At 37.8% G+C, this 21,161-nt stretch overlaps 1 protein-coding gene across 6 annotated transcripts in view; it reads left to right on the top strand.

Annotated features, from left to right (window-relative positions):
- The window catches only part of lama2 (laminin, alpha 2), a 197,738-nt gene that overhangs the window by 150,058 nt on the left and 26,519 nt on the right, over positions 1–21,161 (top strand). For 3 of the 6 annotated variants that reach the window (XM_040125507.1, XM_040125502.1, XM_040125506.1), the window contains exons 39-58: positions 717–879; positions 3,707–3,785; positions 3,876–4,007; positions 5,564–5,680; positions 6,021–6,181; positions 6,658–6,796; positions 9,070–9,172; positions 9,568–9,684; positions 11,262–11,444; positions 11,926–11,931; positions 12,704–12,858; positions 13,444–13,587; positions 16,652–16,785; positions 17,586–17,745; positions 17,826–17,950; positions 18,304–18,466; positions 18,964–19,108; positions 19,237–19,375; positions 19,807–19,818; positions 20,603–20,723. In XM_040125507.1, the coding sequence (XP_039981441.1) occupies positions 717–879; positions 3,707–3,785; positions 3,876–4,007; positions 5,564–5,680; positions 6,021–6,181; positions 6,658–6,796; positions 9,070–9,172; positions 9,568–9,684; positions 11,262–11,444; positions 11,926–11,931; positions 12,704–12,858; positions 13,444–13,587; positions 16,652–16,785; positions 17,586–17,745; positions 17,826–17,950; positions 18,304–18,466; positions 18,964–19,108; positions 19,237–19,375; positions 19,807–19,818; positions 20,603–20,723 (2,498 nt within the window). The remainder of the gene's footprint in view (positions 1–716; positions 880–3,706; positions 3,786–3,875; positions 4,008–5,563; positions 5,681–6,020; positions 6,182–6,657; positions 6,797–9,069; positions 9,173–9,567; positions 9,685–11,261; positions 11,445–11,925; positions 11,932–12,703; positions 12,859–13,443; positions 13,588–16,651; positions 16,786–17,585; positions 17,746–17,825; positions 17,951–18,303; positions 18,467–18,963; positions 19,109–19,236; positions 19,376–19,806; positions 19,819–20,602; positions 20,724–21,161) is intronic. The other 3 variants (XM_040125503.1, XM_040125504.1, XM_040125505.1) reach the window with 3 other exon arrangements.

The raw sequence follows: 21,161 nt of genomic DNA, 5'->3' as shown, positions 1-21,161 counted from the left end.
AAACTCCTCATTAAATTCCAGCAGTCAGAGTATTATTCAAATGAGCCTTGGGGTGTTTTAGCGTAGTTTCATCAATGATTGTTTTGAGATTTCACTGCCTTTAATTTGATAAAAGTAGGGCAAACATGAAGTCTGCCAAAATCACTGGCTTTGAATGGTGTTAAAACAGATCGTGTGTTTGTGTGTGTGTTGACTCTCAGCATGTGTCTGTGTTTAAATGAGTAAGGTTCAATGGTTTGATTTTTGCCTTTCTTTCTCTTTGAGTCATAAAACTGAGACAAGACACATACACAGTGTCTTCAGAAAATATTCAGTCGCCTTCACTTTCTGGACACTTTATACACTTTATTAAAAAAAAAACACAGGGCTAAAACAGAGAGTGAATATTTGACTATTGGAATTCTTGGCTAATATGTAAACCAAAATTTCCTCTGCCTCCAAGTGGCAAATAGTCAATAAATGCAGCAAATTAGAGGTAACAAGACAACTAAAATAAAAACAAAAATTATAACAAAGACAGTTGAAGGCATTTATACCTATGCTTTTCCATAGTTTTCACCGTTGATGAGTACTAATGATATTTACTTGGAAAGTACCAGTGAAACTGGAATAGAATCTTTCTTTCCGTGCTTGTACCACCGCAACAGCTGAGAAATGAATCTGTCCACCTATGGTGTCCTCACAGCAGTCTCTCTGCATATCTTCCGTGTGCCCAGACCTCCAGTCGAAGGCTGGTGAGTTGAACCAGACTCTCTCGCGGAGAGATGGAACTCCAGACAAAAGCCTGAAGGAGATGAAGGAGGAGATCCAGGCCATGCTAGCAGAGATGAGAAAACGACAGCTGGGAGGGAAGAAGAGCATCGCTGAGGAGGAGATGGAGTATGGACACACATGAACACACATACTCTCTCCCTCTCTCTCTCTCAAACACTCACACATAAACACACACACACACACAGGCCATGCATCACTCTCCTACTCACATGATTTTGAGAAACCCTACAGACAGACCAGCCTTTGTCGCAGACACACAATTGATTGCGCACACACACATATTTCTGAGCATGCACACATGAATGGTTAGCAAACCAGATGTGTAAATTTCTTGATGAATAGAGTGAAAAAATGCCAAGAATAGTGTTTGGACATTGGGGGGGTAGCATCTTTGCCATTGTGACCTTTTGGTTTTAATGTTTTCATTTTTTTGTCATTTTTTGTGTTTCTCTTTCTAGAGCAGAACCTCATTACCCTCATTCATGTTTTCATGGAACCACATTTTTTTCAACCATACCTGTTTCGTTTTTTGTTTTATGTATTGTATTTTATTTTCACTCATACCTGTATGCTAATACATTCACTTTGTGTGTCTTAGATTGCCTTTGTCCCTGCTGGGAATCAGTCCATCTTTTCCACGTTTTCACTTGTCTTTTACAGACTGGTTCCCCACCAGACTTTTTCTTTTGATGAATTTGCACAATGAGAGAGAGAAACATGAGCAGACAGGAGGAAAATGCATAAAATTATATGTAAACAATGTTTCATAAAGTCCCAACTTCATACTATGGAAACATTTTTACTGTTTTGAGCATGCAACATTTTTACATGACAAGCTTGAAGGTGCTATATGTAAGTTTTGCTATTGCTTAAGTCGCATAGCCAACTTCAGCATTAACAGCTGTTTATTTACCAACAGCTTCAGCAATTGTTGCATTCACAAGACAAAAGGTCTTGCCCTATGGGCAGCGCTACGTCTTCATCCTCTCGTGCTGAACTGAGGGCAGGCTGGACGCTACAGTGAAACACTATTGCTAAGTGGTATTACGAAACGGGACGGGACTGGCCGGGGCTAGCTGGTTAGCATGCTAACTTCAGTAAAAGAAAAGAAGTGATAGAAATAGAAGCAAAACAGGAGTTAACATTGGCATTGATTTCCAGCACTGGAGACATTATTACAAACACGGAACAGGGTTAAATCATGCAAAATCAGTGGTTCTTTAATTTTTTTTTCTCTTTAATTTCTTTCTTTGATTACTTGATTTCTTTTTTCATTCTTTCTTGTGTTTCTCACTTTGTCGCTCTCAATTTCTTTGACTCTTTCAAGGCATTTGATGAAATAGTAATCTGCTCTCTTCATCCCTCCGTTCTCCCCCTCTGTGTCTCTCAGCAGTAAATGTTGACAAGGTCGATGAGTTGATTAAAAGTTTCGCCATAGGGGCAGGAACAGAGAGAGACATAAAGATACAAAGAACCTGTAGTGAGAAGGAAAGTCGCAGAGGTAGAGGAGAAAAGCTGACAGATGGACAGAGTTGTAGCGGGAGAGAGTATGAGAAAAATAAAGTCAAAGAGAAATTGCCGCTGTCACTGAATGACTCGTCTGTCAGTCTGCAGTTGATTATTTGAATGAACCCTGAGGGGAGATTTCAACCAGAGCTGCAGTGAAAAACTTGGGCATCAACAAATGTTAAAGGGATGCCTCAGCAAAATGAACAAAGCTTGTGTTATATGTTATATATAGTTATATGTTCCATATTTTTCCAGATTGTATATGCATATTTTCAGTAGTTGGTCTGAATACTTTGCACACATGCTGCAAATGTGACTTTTCATTAAAATACAGCATTACTATGTATTGTAATGTTGTAATAGTCAGCTAGGTAACGGTTAGACACCCCACCCATTTGTTTTTGACTTTTTTATATTCTGTTTTCTTCTTGCTTTCTTGCTATTCTCCACAGGGTTCATTAAAGTTTCAACAGATCTAATCATTACCTTGCATATATCCCCAGAACTATGTGAAATTGTCTTCTGAGTGATGTCAACTGGAGTACACTAGGCCCTTGTTGTCTTAATTAATGCTGAATGTAAAAAAAAAACAAGGCTCATTAAGGGACACTATGGTAAACAAATGATTATTAAACTAATTTAAATACTTCCAAAGTGAGAAGGCTTTCTAAAAATTGATGTCAAAGCACAGTATATTGAGAAAATTCGCAACAAACTTAAAGTTGTATTGCAAAATTTTGATGTGTGGATCAGAGGAAGGGAAGCTTGCAAGCTCGTTCAGGCTGTCAACTCAAGTCTGCTGCTTCATTCACATGACATACTCTGGCATGGCATACTTTCCCTGCAATATATGTCTATCGCACCATTTTCGTAATGGCAGCATACTCAAGGCTTATGATATGTTAGCAAAGATCTAGTTTGTACAACACGTCATCCAACCATATTGGAAGGCAAAAGTATTCATTAGTTGTTTTGAACAGCCACACTCAAAGGTGGGGTGAAAAGCTTGCAATCAGAGAGGGGCGAGACATAATAATTGTTGAAATGAAATACGTGGTCACATTTTCAGCTTTTCAGCTTGTCGGATTCAAAAAGTTACAGAAGTAACTGTTTTTAGTTTGGCCATATTTGAAATGTTTTTCACTGCTGCAATTTAATCTGACTTAGCCTGAGGGGTCAATAGAAGAAAATCCGCACTTTCATTCCTGCATTTCAACATTCAGTCATATGGAATGATTATTGTCTTTGCACTAGCAGAGGCTCTTTCACACATCACAATAACTCTCCTCCTCTCTCCTGTCCTCTGTGAAATGTTGCATTCATATATACTAACATATTCCGCTGCTCCACTTTTCTAAGCCATGAACACTGTCAAATGACCAAAATGTAAATGATCTATTTTCTCCCCCTCTTCTCCTTCCAGCCTCGCAGAGAAGTTATATCAGAAAGTCAAGAGGTTGTTCGGTGACCCCCATCAGGCCACAGAAGACCTGAAAGCAGAGGTAATTACATTTTCTAATCTCTTACTCTTTTGTCTTAAGTGTTTCTAAATTAATGACTTCAACTTTATGCTTGCCCGTCTGCTTCCCAAGATCAAAGGGAAGCTCTCAGACCATGAGGGGAAGCTCCAGGAGGCCGAGGATCTACTCCACTCTGCCCTGGGAAAGACGAGGCAGGCTGCCTCACTGGCTGAACAAAACCAAGCTAACCTCACAGCCCTGGAGGTAGAGGCGCGCGCACACTCACACACAGCTAACACGTCCATAAAGGTTATACGTATACAAACACAGTCAGAATGTGCGTGAATACTGAATAATTTCTGTGCTCATGGTCACTCTTTGTCATTTTTTTCTCAATCATTTGTAGTGTGATTAAATACTATTCAAGTGATTTACTATTTATCTTCTGACATAATAGAATTTTGCCGTGACATGCAAAGGATTACCTATTATGTTTTATTTTGATCTCTCTCATTCTCACGTTAACGTTGAATTCTAAAGTCCAAAAAAACTTTTCCACCCACAAAATATTCAATTTTTTTTCTAGGTAAAAAATACAGAAATGTATATATAAAATATATAAATCTCCTAAACTGAAAAAGTCCTAAATTATCCTAAAGACTAGATTTGTTCATCTATTCATTTCAGACACAACTTATTACTTTCTTTTCAAGCCTTTTGCATGTGATTTATCATCAAGGAAAGCTCAGAGGCAGCACAGATTCCTAACAGAGCAAAACAACAAGCATTTATCAGGAAGATTATTATATGTGTCCTAGAGGAAGCATTCTTCAATGATTACACAAACACACACACACACACACACATAATAAACTCTATCTTTCTTTTTCTTACTATCTTTCTTTGTTTCTCCCTGACCCTGCAGTCTTTTGCTCTGTAAAGAAAAGCTTTATGCAGTGACGAAAGATGAATATACACACTACACTGAGGGTTTATACTGAGTTCACGGACCATTTAATCAAATCACTAATTGTGTGTCCCTAGTGTCCTCTAACTGCTTCTATTATTTTCAATAACTGGAAATCCTTTTTTTTTTTTTTTTTTTTTTTTTGTATTTAGAACTAGTCTGTACAGAAAACAATAATTTCCCTGAGTAATTTCCCCGTCATTATTGTAGGACCCAAAGTTTCAATTTAAATTTGACCTCAGTTAACTGACACACTACATGGATTGCATCCAAGTATCTATGCATAATGAATTTAAAACGTCATGAAATCAGCAGATTTAAATTATGTTTTTTGCAATGTTGTGCAGAAAAGAAATCTTTCTCATCTTGAGGAATGGTATGGCCACACCGACAAATACTTCCAGTTGCAAAACTGTAGAAGAGAAGCTTTGTCCATGAAATCTTTTATATGAAATGTACAATGCAGCCCAGAAATTTTGTTGCACTATCACAAGGCTCTCACTGTGGTTGTATGTTAATCAGAGCTGAAACGAGTAGTTGATTAATCACTTAGTCAATCGACAGAAAAATTATCAACAGCTATTTTCCTTATCAATTAATCGTTAAGTCTCTTTTTAAGCAAAAGTTAGCAAATGTTACCTAGTTCCAGCTTCTTGTTTGTGACACATTTCTGGTTTTCTTTGTCTTATGTCTTATCATGTGACATTTTACAGTCCAAACGATGAATCAGTTAATCGAGAAAATAATCAACAGATGACTTAGTAATGAAAATAATCACTAGTTGCAGCCCTCATGTTCCTGCTGGAACATGAGAATCTTGTGCGGCAATTGATCCTGATTTGTTTTCTTGCAGAGGAAGCGCTCTGCAATCAGTGCAGTGAAACAGGAAGCACAGGAGGTTCTTGGAGAAGGAGAACGTCTCTTGGATGAAGCAAACCAGCTTTCTGACAACATCAACAAAGAGATAGAGGTACTAAAGGTTAACCAACTCGAAACGTGTAGAACCCATGTAAATCTTTAAAAACTGTTGAATATTCTGTCTAAGGTCACTTTTGTGTCTTTGGGCATCAGAAAAGAGTTAGTAGGAGTAGAGGAATATCTCTGTGTTTTGACTTTCTCCTCTGTACAGTTCAAATAATTGTATTGCCGTGAAATACATAAAATAATTAGTGAGTATATTACCATAAATACTAAGACAGAAAGTGGTTTGAATGGGTTAGTCCTCGCTTTGTTTTGTTTTGTTTTTTTAAATCCCAACTCCACAGCAACCAAAGTGAGGAGAGCCTCTGTTTTTTTCTCTCACCCTGTAGGACTTGGAGGAGATGGGGAGAGAGCTGGGTCCTCTTCATGAACAGCTGGGTGATAAAGTCAGTCGCCTCACCAGTGGTTTAAGTGACAGCCTGGCTAATCACGTGCACGATGCAGAGGATCACGCCACGCAGCTGAATGAATCTGCTGCTATTTTGAATGGGTAAATATAAACACATTACCAACATTTGTATATGTTCACACCTAGGTAAAGTATATATGGCCTAGGCAGGACTGAAACTAGTAGATGATTATTCAAGTGGATTTACAGGCAATTCATCCATAATAGTTTTGTTAATCCGTTGACCATATTTTTGATTTGCTTTTTCTCTTTCATGTCAGTGTACTAAATTGATTGGATCATTCATCAAAAAAACATGAATCAATTTTGGCTTTTGTAAAGTGCAATGGTCATACAGTATGTCATTATTTTAAATATTTTATAAACTAAAAGATTGAAAATTACAACCCAACTTGACAGTCGCTGTGTTCAGTGTGAAGTAATGATAGAAAATGTTGCTCTCTCTGGAGAATTCTGAATCTAGGTTTTCATTACTTAACAAAACGTGTATAACGTACCAAAGGGGAAGTAACAAATTGACATCCATTTCTCTCTCTTGTCCCTCCCGCTTCTCACAGTATTTTGGCTGAAGCCAAAAATCTCTCCTTCAATGCAACAGCTGCCTTCAAGGCCTACAGTAACATTAAAGCAAATGTCGATGCAGCAGAGAAAGAGGCAAAGGCAGCCAAACAGAGGGCAAGTGAGGCACTGGCACTGGTAAGCGGTCACATATACCTACAGTACATACACAGAAACACATGGACACATCTAATGACAAAATTCACAGTAAGAATTTCTTACTTCTATGCTAACCAAGCTGGTTCCTTCAGGGTTCAACAAAGTATTCCATTATTTTTGCTACATTATCACGATCACGGTCTCATTTTTCCTGTTTTCGAATACATGCTGTATTACCCAATCGTTGCTGAACTATACAGGTATCTTTATGCTATATGTAATACACCTCACATTCAGGTACGGCAATAACACTGTAAATTTCAAGTACAGCCATTCGTGCTATCCAGGCCAAGAATATGTACTCTCAGCACAAGAGGTTGTGTATGTGTTCGTGCTTATGTGTGTGTTTGTGTGTTACTTGCATATAGTAACAGCAATGCAAGCTTGTGCTCTCCATTAGTCATGGCTGAGAGATCAAAGCACTTCTCTGTCCCTCTCGTTCCTTCATTTTCCCTCTCCCTCTTCCATTATCACGACCACACACACACACACACCTGAAATCTCTCTCTTCCTTCTTTTCTCCACCTTTTATTTCTTTATGTATTCTTCTTCTCTTCATCTTTTCCTTTTCCCTGTCCTTGTTTCATTCTTGTTTTCTTTTTTGTTCATTCTCCATTTGTTTGCTTTTGTCCTGATTACATTCCATATCTTTGAATTTTTTTTCCCATTTATACTATAATTATTTATTTTCCACTCTGTTCTTTTTAAATTATTATTTTAAATTATTTTCTGTGTGCCACTTCATTTATTTGTCCTTTTTACTGCTGCTATTTTACCCTTTTTATGCCTTCGTGCCAGCGACAGCCGTGGCCACAGACACTATGTTTTTGGGTTGTCCGTCCATCCGTCCATCCGTCCGTCCCATTCTCGTAAACACAATATCTCAGGAACACCTTGGGGGAATTTCTTGGAATTTGGCAAAAAACTTTCACTTGGACTCAAGGATGAACTGATTCGATTTTGGTAGTCAAAGGTTAGGGTGACTGTGACCTAACGTCCGTCCCATTCTGTGAACGTGATACATCAGGAATGCCTGGAGGGAATTTCATTACATGGGGCACAAATGTCCACTGTGACTCAAAAATGAACTGGTTAGAATTTGGTGGTCAAAGGTCCTAGATCACTGTGACCTCACAAAACATGCTTTTGGCCATAAATCAAGAATTCATACACTAATTATGACAAAATAAACTTAAAACCTTTTATTAAATTCCCTAAAAGTCTTCACTATATGTATTGTATGAGTCTGGACACATGGATTTGAACTGAAACTTGACTGGTTGGCGGAGGCATATTTTCACCTGTGTCTTTCTTTCTTTCTTTCTTTCTTTTTCTTTCTTTCTTTCTTTTCCTACGGCAAGAAAGAGGTAAAGGGCAGAAACTGAAATGGCTAAAAAGACAGTGAAAGAAGGTGTAGAAACAAAGAAAGAAGGAGTAGAGGGTGGAGAATGAATGTGAGAAAAAGTATAGTCTGCTGAATGCCTTTTTTAGAATATCATTTAGCAATGCAAATTAGTCAGGCTTTGATCTTACAGAAAGGTTGTATGCAGATTATTGCACCTTTTTTGTGTCACAAAACATATTTTTTTAATTCATGTCTAGGATCTAAATTACAGTGCGTTTGGAAAGTATTCAGATCCCTTTGCTGTTTTCAACAATTTGTTATGTTGCAACCTTATTTTAAAATCCCTCATCAATCTACACGCAATAACCCATCATGACAAAGCGAAAAAAAAAGAATATTTTATTAAAAAGGAAAATAATAAGTAGCAAGGATTCAGTCCCTTTGCTTTGACACTGAATTTAGCTTAGGTGCCTCCCATTCCTCTTGCTCATCTTATGAGATGTCTTCTGAACCTTGACTGGGGACCAAAATTCAATTGATTGCACATGATTTGGAAAGGTATACACCTTTCTATATAAGGTCTCACAGCTGACAATGCATATCAGAGCACTAGACCAAGCCATGAGGTCAGAGGAACTGCCTCAAGAGCACAGATGTGGGGAAATTTCTGCTTCTAAAATTCTGTTTTCACTTTGTCATTATGGGGTATTGAATGTAGATTGATTGAGAGAAAAAATGAATTTAAACAATTTTAGCATTAGGCTGCAACATAACAAAATGTGGGAAAAAAAAGTGAAGGGATCTGAATACTCTCTGAATGCACTGCATTCTGGAAGCATTTTTGTGAACGTGAAGTCACACATTTTGCTGTTGCTCTCTGTACATCCGTATGTGTATATGTGTTTAGGCTTTAGGTCCAGAGGTCCCAGTAAAGGATGCAGCTCAGGGTGCCCTTCACAAGAGTCAAAGACTGCTGAACCAAGCTAAACAACTGCAAAATGATGTCAACGGTAATGTCTATATGTGTATAATATAACAATGCAAACATACAATATATTTCACACAAAACATACTACACAGTATATTGTATTCAACAGACAGTACGAGGATATAGGTACGCTACTATTTGTTGATTGTTGTACAAAGAGCTTCAGTCAATTAGTGGATTACAGTAATGGTATAGAAATGATCATATATACAGTACAACAAATACTGAGTCTTATTCATTTGAACAACTTCATCAGCCATCAGTGTTGCTCTTCGTCTTTCTCTCTGTGCCTTACTGTCAGTCACTTTTCCCCTTTAGAGAGGTGAGGGAAGTGATTTTATTGCCAGACAGCCTGGGCATCAAATCAAACCATCACCATCGTTTACTTTGTGTGTGTGTGTGTCTGTGTTTGTGTAGAGAATGCAGATAGTGTGACCGGGCTGAAGGGCAGAGTTAAAGCAGCAAGAGACAAAACCAAAGACCTGCTCAAAGCAGTCAATGGAACCATGGCAACGCTCAACGCTATCCCCAATGGTATGACAGCACAAATACACGGTGTGTATGAGCGAGAGTGTGTGTGCGCACGTGGGAGATAAAGAGAGAGTGGATCAATATCAGCGTGCAGATAGAGGTCAGTTGCTCTGGTAACTCAACTTGACACATGTCAATACTCTCAGATACACACAGACACACAGAAATGCACTGCAGTGATAGCGAGGTGGTTGAACCAAAGTGATACACATGGTTGCGTTTGGATCAACATGCAGAAAAAAGTTAGATGTAGCTACTACAAATTGTAAATGGATGAGACCCAGAGGTTAAAACAACATTTTGACTTTCAGTTTAAATCCCTGTGAGTGGGCTCGAAATAACAGTAATCGTAACATGTCACAGTAGGTTGGATTGCTAGACACCAAAAGATTATCGGTCTGATTTTCATAGGATTTACCCAACCTGATAACACAATCAATCATGTATGGTTAGGCCTGATGTTCAGCATTGATTATGTACTGGTGTGATGGGGATTACAGTTTCAATTTAACCCCTAAAATCTAATAATGAAATGACCACCCATTGTACCAAAACAAGTTTATTTATGGCCAGACATCTACAGGACAAATCCTGTGATATGAGGGAAGAGTCGTTCCCGAGGCAGGGGTTGATAATTACTAAGGACAAAGTGTTAGTGAAAAGAAGCGACCCACCTGCCCTGCCTATAATATATGGAGTCAGCAGGATAATTTTGTTTATACAGTATCCTCGCCTACTTGTCAGGTGGGCCTAGATTACATGACAAAAACTGAAACCTTCCCACACTACTTACTGATATTTTAAAGTATCAATTATGTGCTAATCTGAATAATACCCTGATTTAGTAGTTAATATAAAAGAAATGAATGCGGGTTACCATTTTTTGGTTAAATGATTGATACTAAAGATTATCTATTTCCGAAAATTTCCAATTTGGGAACAAAAAGAATTAAAATTGCCCTTATGGTCCCAATTTGTTTTAAATTTTTCCAGCTGTTAGTAGCAGCTCTTTTTCAGTTGTCCATTGGAGCAGTACTCTCAAAACCAATGAGAAGATGGACGAAGTAATGTTGAATTAGAATTACAGTGGTATGTCATGTGGACTTGGAGACACAACTTGTGTATGTGATGCGATGTCAGTTCAAAATTGCTTCAAATTAAAGTCATACTACTGAGTCAGTGCCACTTCCTGCCTCCAAATCTGGCCTGGATCTATCTTCTGTTTGTTTCTGTTTTTAACTCCTATCCCCTACTGTCAACTACCAAACAAGGCAGAAGCAACAAATAAATATATTCATACTTGTCTGATCTAATATCTAACATTAGAATCAGCTCAGGTGAAAGGCCTCCAATATGCTAGCACAATGGTGTCATACTGATAAATTCCACCAGAAATGTTTATTAAAACACCATATCCATCATGTTGACTGAACAGTATCTCGTTTTTAATAACACATCGTTAGCAGCACCATGCATCACAAAGCCCATCTATTGGCACAGGCTTAATAATGCAATGCCACTGATTAATGTATGTAATTTGTATCTTTATGTTTCTGTTTTTATTATTTTTTCTTTGACAGACACAGCAGCAAAGCTAGCAGCCACGAAGGCTGTAGCAGCTGACGCCAATGCCACAGCCATAGATGTCCTCGAACGCCTTGGAGATTTGAATCTGCGACTCCGTGGCCTACAGAGGAACTACAGCGAGCTGGAAGACACTGTGAACGCAGCCAATCAGATGATCCAGGACCCCGAGAAAAACAGTAAAGTGCTTTAACTCTGGCTGTTTACATAGTATCATATTCCAGTAATAAAACACAGACAACCCAATGAGAATTTCTATCAAGAACAATGAAATGATAATAAAATCTCACAATTTAACCAGAATTTTTTTTTCTCTCCTGGCATGTTTATCAGTAATAAAATTTCCCCTTTTAATTTGGGTTGTAAAGCATTTACCTCTGGGGAAAAAAAAGGCGCTAAGGACTGTTTATTCACAAAATACACATTTCTTATACAGATGATAATGAAAATAGCAGAAAGAATTAGTAATTAAGTATTTTTGATGGCAATCTGTCCTCCATCTAATCCTCGATCTGAAAATAAGGCTGCTTTACCGTAGTTCCTCGACTCATTGGAGATATGAAGTTATTTTCTCAGAGCCACATGAAATTGGTAAATTATGATAACTTCAACCACAACCTGATATTTTTTTCTCTGTCTCTCTTTTTTCAATCCCCACAGCCATCAGTATGTATATTTCACTTACCTAAATATAAGTACTATTTACTGTAAGTGGTGTACCAATACAATGTTGTAATTACAGAGTAATGTTGAGAGTAATGTTAACTCTCTACCAATACACGTTTCTTCACATTTAAAGGCTTCACAGTGCACCATAATAAGCATGAACCCTTAAAATCATCACTTCAAATACAAATAAAAATAATTATGCTGATGTTTGCTCTGCGGTATAATCAATATCATTGATTTCAATATAATCTGATTTCAACTACAGTATTGGGGCACCACCCATTAATTTGATGACCATATTTACTATCTATCCAGTAAACAGTAATTGCTTCTAATAATGCTTCTGTTCTACTCTGCCCTGCTAGAGCATGAGAGCTCTGCATACTGCAAAGCATGGAACTTTTTTCCTCTTTCTTCTCTCTCTCTCTCTCTCTTTTTTCTTTGTTTTTATTTCCGTCTTGTTCAATTTCAAGCCTTTACAATATACAATAGTGAATAGTGTAGAAAAGGTTTTCTTTGAATGCTGCAATGCACTAATGGTTCGTCTCTCACTGGCTCCTCAATCTTTCTTGCTCTTCCTCCATGATTCCCGTCCTCCTTTGAGTAATATCAAAGACCTCTTCAGCTGCCATTATTTGCCGTCTTTTCCACACTCTTTACACGCTAGTTTGCCGCGCTCTCTCAGCTATTATATACTGGATAGTGTTAATGTTAGCAACTACCGTGCCTTTCTGTATCACTGCTGTACTTTATCTCTCTCCACTCCCAGTCCATGCTGCAGGAGCTAAAGTGAAGGACTTAGAGGATGAAGCTGATAGGCTGTTGGAGAAGCTGCAGCCAATCAAAAAGCTGCAGGACAATTTGAAGCGAAACATCTCACAAATCAAGGAACTGATCAACCAAGCCAGGAAACAAGCTAACTCAGTAAGTTGTCAACACACTGACATGTACAACTATCAGTCTGATCATATTTAAGGAGAGTTTAAGCGTATCATAACACAATCATGTCCTCAACAGCAGTTGTACAATCGTTTACTTTGATTTTAAATTTTACGGCTCATAAATTCCTAAATTTAAATTTACCATTTCTTACATTGTATTGTTCTTCTCTCAAAAGCTGCTTTTTCGTTATTTAAGACTTCCTTGTATGATTTGAGGTAGGATTTCTGTAATAAATATTTGATTTAAATATTGTTCTAAAACTTTTACTGAAATCTTCAGTAAGTAAAACAGGCAATTTTCAAAATTCAGTAGTTGTACTCTCTCACTACTAATACAAAAAGTCAGTTTAGGTGACATTGGTAACTTTATAAAAGTAACGGCAAGGTTTATAGTAAACACTGGAAAGATGCTGGCCAGACTAACCAGACTAACTTTAACCCAGGTCTGCAATGCTTTTGTTTAATTACATACAAATACAAACAAAAATACTAAAAGGTGAAAGCATTTATGCAAAATTCTCTATGTGGAAACTTTATTTATTTCTCTTCTTTGTCTTCCTCCTTCCAGATCAAAGTATCAGTGTCATCAGGTGGTGACTGTCTCCGTAGTTACCGCCCTGAAATCAGGAAAGGGAGGTACAACACCATCGTCCTTCATGTTAAAACCACAACACCTGATAACCTGCTCCTCTACCTGGGATCTGCCAAATATGTAAGTATACTGTTCACTTACTTGCTGAGTACACAGCACAAATGAGCACAAATGCAATAAATGTCTCTTTATTTAATAATTAGGCTCTTAGAATTAAATATACTGTCAAAACTATGTTAGTAGATACACTCTCATTTGAATTGTATGTTCATAATTATATATGGAAAGACAGTGTGACTTACAGTTTTTCCCTGATCAGATCCACTATATGTCTTAACTCAACTGTAATCTTAAACCACAAAAAAGGTTTTTTTCACTTTAGAACTGACCAAAATACCAAAAACATTTCCACAAGACAGTGGATTATTGGTAGCTGCTTATTGTAAATTAGGAAAACCCCAGTTACACAAGAAAACCAAAACTGTTTCTTTACTTGTAATTTATCATGTATGTAGAGACCTATAGCTATCATTTGGAATAGTTTTTTTTCATCTGCATTTTCGACAACATACATTTCCATGATAATAATGCATTACCGTATGTTAACACTCATTAAGTCTTTGTCGATAACTAATACATCTCTATGGCTCTGTGTAAAAAAAAAAAAAAAAATGGCCAAAATTCGTCTGCAGTATGTGGCTCTGGTATTATTGCTGACAAATCCAGTTGCCAGTTAAAATTTTTTAAAATGTTTCATATTAAAGCATTATTCATATTTAATATAATGTTGAGGTGCTGATATTGTGTAGCATTTATCGTACTTGAAAATGCCAAACTGTACCCACACACTCACACCGAGAGATATAGAGGTAGAGACTTGTTCCACTATCCCTATGGGGACACTCATTGATATAAGGCGTTACCTAGCGCCTTGACCTAACCTTAACCATCACAAATAAATGCCTAGCCCCAATCCTTATCCTAAACCTAATTCTAACCGTAACCCTAAAACCAAATCTTAACCCTCAAAAAGCAGTCTCTTGCCGTGGGGACCTCAATTTTTGTCCCCATATGGACACGGGTCCCCATGGGTTAGTGTGCATTCAGGCTACAGTTCCCATCGGCATATAAAAAGAAGTACACACACACACAAACAAGTATACATGTGCACAGAGGGAAGCACACACGTACTCCCAGAATGATTTGTCTAATATGAGAATAATTAATACTTCTTGACACATACTCACCAACGCCCCTATAAACACAGCACACTGCTGTTTTAAGGCACCGCTGATAATCCCAAAGTGTGCATATATGTGAATACATGTGTATGGATATCTGTGTGTCCTAACGAGCAGCAACAATTAAGAACAAGTTTATGTTGCTATCTGCTTTAGCGTGATTTCCCCTGAGAAATCACTGCTTTGCTTCATCTGACTGGGAAGTCTTGAACGCATATGCACGTGTGTGTCTGTGTCTGTGTGTCTCTCACTAATACTCTATAATTGCGAAGAATTCAGTATGAATAGTAATGCTGTGTGTGTGTTTGTGTGTGCACCTCTAACATTTCACTAATAGTGTGTAATGCTAGTTGAATAATAACGATGCTGCCCTGTGATCTGTGCTAATGAATAATCGCCATTACCCTGGAGAGACTAGAAAGATAAGTGTGTATGCCTTTGTGTGTATGTGTGTTATTTTTGTCTTCAAATGTGGGTCCCTAATAATCTCTAATTGTGCATAATACTATATGAATAATAATGCTGTGTATGTGCACTTCAGAGACAGCACCCAGATGAGAGCATATGCTCAAAATTCTCTTATTAATTTTTTGGCTCATACATAAGGAATAAGATCATTAATCAAAATACACAAAGATCCTGTGAAAATCCACTTACAGAGACAGATGGAGAAAACTTCAGCCTTTGTACCCTCAGAATAGATCAGAGCTGGGTGTGAAATCACTTCACTGTTCACTCTTTTACTATTCCCCACATGATGAATACCCTGTAAGGTTCTCTGTAGTGAGTAATAAATTCAGATTTTCGACACTTATTAATCACCATCATTTTACATCACTGCCAGTGGTGTTGCATAACTCCTGTGTTCTGTCATCTCAGGAGCAAAAACGAAGCACTGCAATATACAATTTTCAGCAAAATGTAGTTTAAATGCTATGGACAATGCATTTCATAATGCGTTGTAATATGCTTTATGTTTTCGGGTTGTCCATCCGTCCCATTCTCGTGAACGTGATTTCTAAGGAATTTCTTCAAATTTGGCACAAATGTTCACTTGGACTCGAGGATGAACTGATTAGAATTCGGTGGTCAATGGTAAAGGTCACTGTGAGCTGGCAAAACACGCTTTTGGCCATAACTCAAGAATTCTTACAGTAATTACGATAAAATACACGTAATACCTTTTACTAAATTCCATCAAAGTCTTCACTGCATATAATATATGAGTCTGGACAGACATGGATGTAAACTGCAACTTGACTGGTTGGAGGCATACAACCGTGAGGCAGTAATTCTAGTTCATTGCAGAATCTTTATATTAAACTATTTGACTTTAAGCAAATGTGTTCCAGTTCATTCTTTGCACAGTTTGAGATACACTGCATTGCAACTGATTGCCAGAAGTGTATCTGACAACCTGGCCATCACTGAGATTTGTGATGTCTGATGATCAGTATGCACATCTTGCCTGAATTAAAACCTAAATTTGACCTTTTTTTATTTTACCCGCTATCTGATTATACTGCAGTCATTCACAGTGTACATTTATGTCAGACTAAAATGCCCAGAGACTGCTAAAGGACTCGGGTGGTCATTTCCACTACTGACTGAGTTACTTTCCTCCAACCCACGTTCCGTTTGTAGTTACATTGCGGCCATGCGGCCCTGTGAGGCAAATTTCATTGCCTAAATTGCATGTCTGACTAGAAGTAATCTGGCTTCTGGATACAGTAAAACCGAACCTAAATAATATAAACAAAGTGCTTTTTCATTGCATCTATATTTCTTTATCTCTCCCCCTCCCCACATATCCTATATCCGTCCAGTTGACTTCAGCTCATTTAGTGGTCTGTTGACAAAATGAGTTATCACAGACAAAATAGTGCACAATTTCCTATTTCAAAAACAGTTTATACAGTTTATATGTCTTCTGTGTGTCTCAGGTTGATTTCTTGGCCTTAGAAATGCGTAAGGGAAAGGTGAACTTCCTATGGGACGTGGGTTCAGGTGTGGGGAGGGTCGAGTATCCCCATCACACCATCCATGACGGGAACTGGCACAGAATAGAGGCATCTCGGTAAGAAGTGTGCACACACATATACATACAGTAAATGCATATGCTTTGTTGCTCTGACACACATGCATACACCGTTTCTCATTCAAACGTGCTTCCAAAGCCAACACTGATGTTGACGACACTACAAAGAATGGTCAGATTTTATTAGTATATGTATGTATGCATTTATATGTATACGTGTGTGTGTGTGTATATATATATCTATATGTATATATATGTATATATAAACCAACTTAGCAACCACAGGACATAATTTCATTCACATTGCTGAAGAAAACATGTTGCTTCACATGGAAAATCAATAGTTTGCAGCCTTGTCAGCCCATGGCACATCATTACGAAGGTACAGTGTAATCTAGCAGATCCATTTTTTATCTGTGAAAGCTGAAGTGGTGCTGTATACAGAACATCCAACACAAGACCCATTCACACCAAGCAGACATCCCACCTGAACCATGCATTTCCATCCGAGGGATTTCCCACTGGTGTTTTCCATTCGAATCACAAAGACTATCATTCTTAAAAATGTTTCCCTACATGATACAGAAATACTGTTCCTGCTTTGAAAACAAACTCCAAGGTGGGAGATTAATCTCATTGTACAGCTCAGAGGTGCCACTGCTACAAACTGGTTCCACATTGTGTTTCTATCATTCATCTTTAGCACTGAGGTTTCATAAAAACTATTTCCAAGTTACTCTAACATCTTCAGCCAGTGTAAATGTCTTCCTGGAAAATACAGAATGGCAAACAAAATAAGATCAAACTCTTTCTCTCTCTCTCCTTCTCTCTGTCTCCAGTAATGGGTTGAATGGTACCATATCAGTATATCCTCTGGAAGGCTCTATGGCTGGTATGATGCCGACCCCGGCCAGCGCCAACTCGCCCACGGCCTACACTATCTTGGACGTTGACCAGAACGCCTATCTGTTTGTAGGAGGAATACTCGGCACTGTCAAGGTATCTGTCTGTCTCTCTGTGTGTGTATAACAACCTGTCTGTCTGTTTCTCATTGTTATTTTTCTCTTTCCATCTTTTAGAAAGCAGAGGCAGTGAGAACAACAACATTCACAGGCTGCATGGGGGAAACCTTCTTGGATGGTAAACCCATTGGACTGTGGAACTACAGAGAGAGACAGGGAGACTGTAAAGGATGTGTTGTCAGGTATACAAACACTTGTTCACAAATTTTTAATATTTTTCATAAATTTTAATATTTTTTCCTTTTTTTTCTCTTTGTTTACTGTTATTATTATGCATCCCCTGTATCTACTGGATGTTACAAAATCATTCACTTTTATAAAAGTTTATCTTACTGGGTGGTGTTGTAAAATACAACTTTTGAGATTAAAACTGTTTGTTAAGTCAATTTTCTCAGGAAACTTGTTTTTTGCTTAGTATTCAAGAGTCCATTTCATCATCTTTACTACTTTGCATTTTACTTTTTGTGACATTTCAAACTTTACAGTTGAATGGGAAAGACACGAAAAAATAAAAAAAACATCTGTGTTTTTATAGCCCCCAGCGCTCAGATGGTGAGGGAATAGTCCAGCTTGATGGCGAAGGCTATGCCGCGGTGGGACGACCCACAAGGTGGAACCCCAATGTTTCCACTGTCACCTTTAAGTTCCGCACTTTCTCCTCTGAGGCCCTGCTCATGTATCTGGCTACTGAAGATATGGTATGTATGGAGCAACAAAGCAAGAGTATGAAACTCCAAGGTTAATCATTGGAAATGTCAGGGTTAACATCCAGGAGAGACCCTGCTTCACTTGAAATAAAAAGTTAAAACTTCGCTGTGTAGATCACCTTTCCTTGAATAAACTCATAGTCCATTATCATTCAATTAAAAACGTGTTTTTTTTAGTCTTCAAAAAGTTGGGCATTCCACTATCACAAAACTTAAAAAGCGTTTAATATTGTGGCTACATTCATTTTGTACTGTAATGAAGCTGTGTGCATAGTATTATTCTTACCTGTGCATTGAGAGCACCAGCTTTTTGTGTTATTAGTGTTAGATGTAGGTAGAACTTCTTCCCTTGTTTTGTGTTTCATGTTTTTCTTGGCTCATGTTTTTCTTGGCTGATTTTTCTCTCTTGCTCCCAATGTTACTGTAGAAACGTTGGTACAAACGTCAGTGCCTCACAGCACATTTTTTCTTGCTGTTGCTATGTATAGAAGGACTTTATGTCCCTGGAGCTGTCAGAGGGCAAGGTGAAGATGAACTTTGACCTTGGGTCAGGGGTTGGCAGTGCCATATCAGCTCACCGCCATAATGATGGAAGCTGGAAATCCCTCACCATGTCGAGGAACAAGAAACAAGGTACGTACAATAATGAAAACAACGGACAAATGGTCAAATATCTGGGCTTATAATTGTATCAGGAGAAGACACATACAATCCTTATCTGCCTGTTCTATTGTTATTTATGTCTCTTACTGTTTACAAAGCCACGTTGACTGTTGTGGACATTGACAGCAGTGCTGAGGAGAAGATATTGGTCACATCTCAGGGTTCAGCTACTGGTCTGAATCTCAAGGAAAACCAGAAAATCTATTTTGGAGGTCTGCCGACAATTGGAAACTACAGGTACACGCAAACACTGTTGTAATTCATTCAAATATTAATTTAAACACGCTCATATATATATATGGATTCATTTTAAAGAAGGCTGTAGTATATATGGAGAATATTGGGATAATTTGTTTTGCATTCAAAGTAAAGGCAGGATCTTCAATTATTTTGAAGATAATGAAGACTGTCTTCCTAATGATTCTAGTTATTTCGTTATGTAAAATTTCTTTTGACACTCCAGTGCTATAAAGATTTTTCTGTTGACCCAGAACAATCAGCCTATTCACAACCAGTTAGAACTCTTTCGCACCTTGTAGTCTGTCATCAAAACATCTATGTCCCAGCAGGTTGAGCAGAAAAAACTTGACTAGGGAAAATTAGTCATTAGTTGAAAACTGTGTTTGAGAAGTGTGCTAATGCTTTAATATGGTGTTTTGTCCTAACAGCATGACAGCCAGGTAAATACATGAATAAATAAATCTCATTATCAGACACATAGTGTAATTTACTGTGAATTGCCCTCTGCATGAGGCCTACCCATGCTGATGATGCTGTATAGCCCACAGTGAATGTGTGTGTTGTATCTTGGCTACCCCACCTAAGGCTCCTGCTCTTACACATGGCGGCTGGAAACCACTTTCTTTATCCTTTATTAATCTGAATTTGACGTTTGGCTGCTCAGAAACATTTAGGTGCATCTTCTCACACTTATGACTCTGCCTTACAGGCATTATTGCCCTAATCCTGTTCAAATTGTATTTTTAGGATCTAAGTGTCTCTACTGTGTTTTTGTAGCACTGTGAGAAACAGTTTTTGCTGAGCTACAGAAGATGTCCCTGATTGACTGGAAACAATTACAATATGGTGCATTGCACTGCTAATAATGTTCAGTGTGATTCAAGATTATCTGACCCTGGATATTTCTGTTTTCGTCTTGAATAATACTGCAACCTGAACAAAGCCTGACATTACATAGAAATAAATTATGCTAAAAATTGATAATTATAACAAATGCAAATGTATTAATATGGACAAACGCCATATTCAGATTATTCTTGTTTTTGACATCCAGATGTCACTCTGCTTCTGGATACATGATGCAATAGCTTCACTGCTGCAGTATCTCAATATTTTTTAATGACACTACACTGCTTAGAGACAGGAAAGCCCATGTATCTCCAGTATTTCCAGTATCTTCATCCATATATACTCTCTAGGAAAATTATTTCGATTTCTTTATAGGTCAGAGGTCACTCTCAGGCGGTATGCAGGCTGTCTTCGGGAGATTGAAGTCTCCAGAACTCCCTACAGTCTCCTCAGCAGTTCAGATTATACTGGGGTCACTAAAGGATGTAATGTAGAGGTAAGAGTGTCCACTTAGTTGTAGATTTATAGTTCTGCAGTATATTTAAACTCTTAAAATGCTCAGATTATATTGCAGAGGTATGCCTATTGACTTGCGTTTATATACTGTATTGTAGATTCAGTGTTGTATGCTATAAAATGTATTTAATGTTTTCTCAATAATTTATATTCTGATGGAGATAGTACAGGATATAACATGTAAAGTTAAGCATCTACAACATAGTCTTTGCCTTACACAGATATGTCGAAACCTCTCTGTATGATAGTGAGATTCTCTACTTGTAGTGTCACATGCTACTGTTCAAGTGATTTATCATGTGTATGTGTGTAAGGGGTCAGAATGTGACTAAATAGAGGGTGAATGTATATGTATATGGAAAATTAACATTAAATACAGTGAATCAGAATTTTGAAAGGTCAGCATGTATAAACTGAG

The sequence above is a fragment of the Xiphias gladius genome, chromosome 4 (assembly GCF_016859285.1).
Source record: "Xiphias gladius isolate SHS-SW01 ecotype Sanya breed wild chromosome 4, ASM1685928v1, whole genome shotgun sequence".
Taxonomy (NCBI): domain Eukaryota; kingdom Metazoa; phylum Chordata; class Actinopteri; order Istiophoriformes; family Xiphiidae; genus Xiphias; species Xiphias gladius.
The sequence above is the reverse complement of the archived record's forward strand: the minus strand, read 5'-3'. Positions and strand labels throughout refer to the sequence as shown.